The sequence below is a fragment of the Merops nubicus genome, unplaced genomic scaffold (genome assembly GCF_000691845.1).
Source record: "Merops nubicus isolate BGI_N331 unplaced genomic scaffold, ASM69184v1 scaffold34809, whole genome shotgun sequence".
Taxonomy (NCBI): Eukaryota; Metazoa; Chordata; class Aves; order Coraciiformes; family Meropidae; genus Merops; species Merops nubicus.
Genome location: NW_008632233.1, coordinates 79 through 5,669, shown reverse-complemented (window position 1 = coordinate 5,669; position 5,591 = coordinate 79). Strand labels below are relative to the sequence as shown.

The 5,591-nt window shown below is 42.6% G+C and overlaps 1 protein-coding gene across 2 annotated transcripts in view; it reads right to left on the bottom strand.

Moving 5' to 3' along the window:
* PLIN2 (perilipin 2) overlaps positions 1-3,729 on the bottom strand; it is a 12,155-nt gene extending 8,426 nt beyond the window's left edge. For both annotated transcript variants that reach the window (XM_008947871.1, XM_008947872.1), the window contains exons 1-6: positions 3,672-3,729; positions 3,398-3,593; positions 2,703-2,785; positions 1,918-2,203; positions 1,412-1,596; positions 551-685 (exon numbers count right to left, since the gene is read on the bottom strand). In XM_008947871.1, coding sequence (XP_008946119.1) covers positions 551-685; positions 1,412-1,596; positions 1,918-2,203; positions 2,703-2,785; positions 3,398-3,593; positions 3,672-3,701 — 915 coding nt within the window. In that variant the 5' untranslated portion in view covers positions 3,702-3,729. The remainder of the gene's footprint in view (positions 1-550; positions 686-1,411; positions 1,597-1,917; positions 2,204-2,702; positions 2,786-3,397; positions 3,594-3,671) is intronic.
* Positions 3,730-5,591: the final 1,862 nt, after the last annotated feature.

The following is a 5,591-nucleotide window of genomic DNA, read 5'->3' as shown; positions in this document are numbered from 1 at the left end:
AGCGTCAGTCTTGAAAGCACTTGGTATTTCTTCAATGCTCAAGTACTTTGTGGAACAGAAACATAGCTATCTTCCACCCAAGGACAGATAAGCAAGCTCTTCTTTCAACTCTTGGTAACAAGCCAGAGCAGGCAAGTATATTCTAATCAACGAATCACTAAATAAAGCTCCATATAAGACTCAGCAAGTCTGTACCTAAGAACACTTTATGCTGACAAATTGTTCTTTCTGGTCTGGCCATATCAGATGAGTCCTACCTAATCTAGATGTCGATATCCCAATACAGGTTCGCTTGCTAGACAGGGCGAGCATTGTCTTGAAAAGGGAATGAACCCCAGAGTGTCTGCAGAAGTAGGTTCACTTAAGAGTTTGGGTGTCCCTTACATTTCATAGTAGTCACTAGTAAGCTGCCCTGAGCTTCAGCATTCAGATTCCACACTTGCACATAAGCTTCTGTGCTATTAAGATGCTGCACACTTTGGAGACTGTTTGTCATTACCTTGACCATATACTATCCATTTATTTCTGATTTACATTTACATCTATTTACCTCAGCACTGTGCGGTTCATCACCATCATTTTGGCCTGTATTTTTCTTCCATTCTACCCAGGACTGATAAAGCTTTTCCTGAGCACCAAGAAGTTTCTGATTGGCACTATTCATGTTCTTTCTGGCATACTCGATCTGAAACACAGCCAAATAAGGAAGTAAAGCAGAGTCCAAGCTGTTCCATTAGGGCTACCCTACTTCACAACCTCCTTTAGTAAGTACTTCAAAAGTTCAGCACAAAAAAGCCCAACACTTTGGGGAATATAAGAGTACGTTCCTTTTTTTTGAGATGTTGTGTAGTGTATCTCTCTGCCCCAAGTATTTCCCCCTCCCCCACTCGCATCCTACACAAGTATTTGAAAGTATATAGAAGGCTATGACCCTTTATGCACAGTTTGTCCTGTACATAAAGGTATGTTGTTAGGATAAGACTACTGAAGTACCAAGAAGTGCTCAGAGACACACACAGAAGGAAGAGCAAGCCTATACACACTAAGTCCTTTTTGTTAATAAAATGTCAGAAAGGACTGAAGTGTTTCTCAGTTGCAAAACACTTTGTTCGCTGCATGAATCCATGTCAAACCAAGCACTCTAAAACAGGAGTATCATTTTAAACATGTCACTTCTCTTTCTGCAGTGCTGAGGATTACAAGCAATTGCTGGTTAGTTTACAACTTGGCCTGATTAGGATCTCTCCTGAATGATGGTGAAAAGCCTGGATGCTAAGTGCTTTATATTTAGAAAATACACTTAATCTGAGACAGCAGTTCCAGTTTTTCTATGCCTCTTTTGGCCATTTTCTGCACTCTAAAACTATGCCATCATTTGTTTTTTATGCCTCAAGTGAAAGCTTCAACTTACCAGACTAACAGTGTGGTGGAGCTGAGAGATTGTCTCCTGGCTTTTCTGTTTAGCATCTCTAACTTTGTTTAAGGCTTGCTGGTAGGCACGTGAGCGGACTTTTGAAGACAGGGATCCTAGTCTAACATAGTAGCTTGGCTTTTGAACTCCAACTTCAAAACCTTCAACTTTTGCAGCTTCTTTCTCTAGACATGTAGAAAGAAAGCAAATTGAGCACTGGAAGAGAACTTAAAGAGGTTTGAGGCAATTTTATTTGCTTAGTAACAGCTGAATACTGGACTTCTTTAGTAGTCCTTTGGCACCAGGGTAGGCTGACAGGCCACCATACACAGAAATACTTACTTTCACTCTGCTTCCCTGTAAAAATGCTATAACAACTAGCAAGGCTAAAGGCAGTTTTGGAAGCCCATGCCCCCTCCCCACTATGAGTAAGTAATGAATGGATGACTGCTTGCTTCTCTCCAATACAATCGTGCCAACAAAATCAAACCTTGAATTGGTCTTACCTAGTTCTGCCTCTGTAAGTGGGAGATACTGGTCTACAAGGGTCTCCGATTTAGTGAGAGCACTGTCCACTCCACTGCTCACCATTTGCACCACACGACTTCCCAGGACAGTGTTAATGCTGCCATTGACAACTGACTTGGTAATTTCTACACTGTCTTGCACTGCTTCTTTAGTCTTGCCCACAACTCCAGTGATGGCGTGAGCAACGGTTTCCTTGGCACCAGTCACAGTTGTTGTTACAGCTTCTCTGGCTCCAACAACTACATCCTTGGCATTGGCAACAACCTGCCACAGGAAACAGGCAGATTCACTAAAAATATTTTCAGGAAGAGCTACATAACCCAGTAGACATACATTCATACTAAAGCTTGTATATGTGTCAGTTACTTAGGAGAAATTCTACCCTGAAAACCTAAGTACAACACAAAACAAAATATGACTGCCACAGTCTTCAGTTCTGAACACTTCAGTGAATTTAATTTGGGCACTATTTGCTTCACACTGAGCAGGAAAGAGACAAGGACTCAAATTTTAGAAAAGATGCTCTGCTGCAAACAGCAGCTATAGACAGGCACCAAATGGCAGGCATATTTAAAAAAAAGAAAGGCTTAATGGCCTCCCAAAGGTGATAAAATTTTCCAGAAACATCTTTCACTTCCTCATTGCTTCCAAGCTGTGCTTCAGGTGTGGCTTATTGAAGCCTGTCTCCTTTTATTTTTAGGGACAAAAATAAAGAGTAAGGGTGTATAGTTCTGCTTAGTGTACGTACATGGAAAGAACCTACCTTGTCAGTGGGTTGATTCAGTATAGGCAGTCTCTCTTCAATTTTGTCTAGACCTATACACGCATAGTTGTTGGCAACTGCAACTATAAAAGAAAGCACAATAGTTGGTTTTGCTTGTTTGTTTTTCTTAGCATAAATAACTCCAACTCAGAATTCTTCTTGAAACAAAGTTCACACAATAATGCTCTTAAAGGAGTTTTTCAGTGAATTTTGAGGCAGCACAGTCCAAGAACAAGGCAGGTTTACAGTGCCAGAAAAAAGCTCGCCTGCAGGCAAAGAAGATCCATTCCACACTTTACAAGCAACTGTTAGAACTGTTAGACCTTAAGCACCTGGACTTTTGACACTGTGAAATTTAACCACAAGTAGTCCTCCCTGAAGAGAAAGTACAAAAGTAGCATTTGAAACCAGGTGAAAGGTCAGGAAGATATTGAGCAAAAGGCTACATAAACATCTTGCATATCAAGAGAAGTCAGTTTAGTATTGCCAAAGCTAGAAACTGCTTTGACTCTGGATTATTTTGTTGTTGCTGTTAAATCATACTCATCTGTAATCAGTTACTCAACCAGCCCCCCAACAGGTTCAGTGAGCCACCTGGAACAGCACTACAGACCAGCATGACCATGCTAAACCATAAGTGCACCTGGGTAGATGAAGCAATCAGTTTAATTAAAAGTTTTCCATCTTTGCCTTACTTTGTGGCTCCAGTTTCTGGATGATAGGCATAGCACTTGTCATAGCTACCGAGGTAATCGTCTTCACTCCTTTCTCCGCCATCTCGCACACTGATTTCAGATAGGGGTGGTTATCCTTTGTGGAGATGTAAGCTGTGGACACCATATCATAGGTGGAGCTCACCAAGGGAAGGTTGACAACCCTTGACACGATGTTCTGTTGAAAAAAGAAAGATGTTAGTGGACTCCTGTTTTTCTGAACTAAACAAAATCTTCAGGGCTAGCTCAGACATACCTGCTGTGGATCAATTGCTGCCAATGCCATTTTTTCAGGTCTTGAATCTCACACAGCCTGTGAAAGAAGCATATCTGAGTTACGGCATCCTCATATCCACTCCATCTAATCAACAGACTTTGAAACCAACAACTTTTGCAATCCCTCCTGTCCCTCAGGGAGACTAGGATGTTCACATTCTTGCATACAGAGACTACATTTTATTGTAACAATTTAGAAATCCAAAACTTTCTCTCCTCATTACTCTGGTTTAGACAACCCAAGGAGAGCACAAGCAAGAGACAGCCTTTGAGGTACAAAGAGTTACCAGCTGGTGGATTAGTTTGTTTTTCTAGAAGAAACAGACAGGTTGGGGCTTGCCTGTTGAGCCTGAACAAAGGAACAACAGCCAACAGATCACGAAAACTTTGGTTTAGGATGTCTGAGTCAGAAAGAATATACCATCAATTTCTTTAATCAGATTAGATCTTGTGTTAGCATAAGGGAGTCAAGCTTGGAATTTGAGTAGTCATTGCTGTCCAAATCTTGAAAACACCTGAAAGACTAAGTCCTCATTTTAGTAACCTCAGCTCAATTGTAACAAGACATTCCACTAAACTCATGGAGTTCATTATCTCTAGTGCCAAGCCTGGTGCGCACATAGATCTCCCCCTGCTCAGCTTGCACAAAAGTTAACATCCCTGTAACACAGATCATAAGCTGCTCCCAAGGTGGAAAATAACTCCTTTATGCTAATAGAGACTTAAAGATTACCCATCCAACACTGAAACAGGCTGCAGACACCAGTCATTCAACAAGCCAACACTACTTATTTTCCATCATGTATTCCCATGGAGAAAACACTAACAGTTCTCCCCATACGCACCCTATTAAAAGGAGAAGGGTATTGCACTACCACACAAGAACATATGGAAGCACCCAATCATCCTATGCATGTATGCAGGCTGGGCTAAACCCGCAGGAAGCACTTTCTGCATTGATGGTTTCATGTGACAAGTTCCAGACGAACCTGCATAAATGACAGCAACAGAAAGGCAAGCTAAAAGTATGTCCCCGAGAGGACTTTCAAGACCCCTTGCTGAGTCTGCCAAAGTGCCAACAGCAGCTACCTTTCTCACGTGTACGACTACCAAAAGGAGACTGTTAGCATGCTGCCTGGATCAAGTGAAACACTCCCCCATCACGTAATGGGGAAGAAAGACAAAGGCATGCAGTTAACATTTCACAGGCACATGTGCACATATTAACACATCTGCCATAAGGTATAACCACTGTACATGAAACACAGACCCAGGTAACAGACACGGGTTACAGAAGTAACAGAGAAGTTTTCCTCACATCTATCAAGTATTGAAGTAGCCCCAACCATTACAAATCAGATTACTTAAGAATACAACTGGAGTTTCACTTTGAACTGCCAAGCATGCTGGAGAACAGAAGAGGCTAACAGCGCAGAACGTGCAGAATCCTTACTTTAAGGATTATTTGTAATGTGTCCCAAAAGATCCGGCCACACACAGCATCGGTTTGAACGTCGGTCGCTCAAAAAGGAGTTAGTCTGTGAAGTTACTCCTGCCTGCCCTTAAAGACAGGGAAGGCAGCTAGGATCTTGCAAGGCTTCAGAGATCCCCTGAACACTTTCAGCTCTGGCAAAAGTCAGACCTGATTCACTGGAGCAAGTGAGGCGGATGCCCGACCCAAAGGCCCACCGTACAAAACGATATTCCGATATAGCAAAAGATCCCGAACACGAAAAGGAATATGCCAAGTCACCAGTTTCATTTCCGCTTTCCCCCTCGCCACAGGAAGCGGCGAAAGGCCATAAAACAGCTCGAGGAGCGGCGCAGAGAAGCGGAGCCGCTTCCCCGGGGACGAGGGCGGGCCCGTACGGAGCAACTCAGGGAGGAGGCAGCCCAAAGT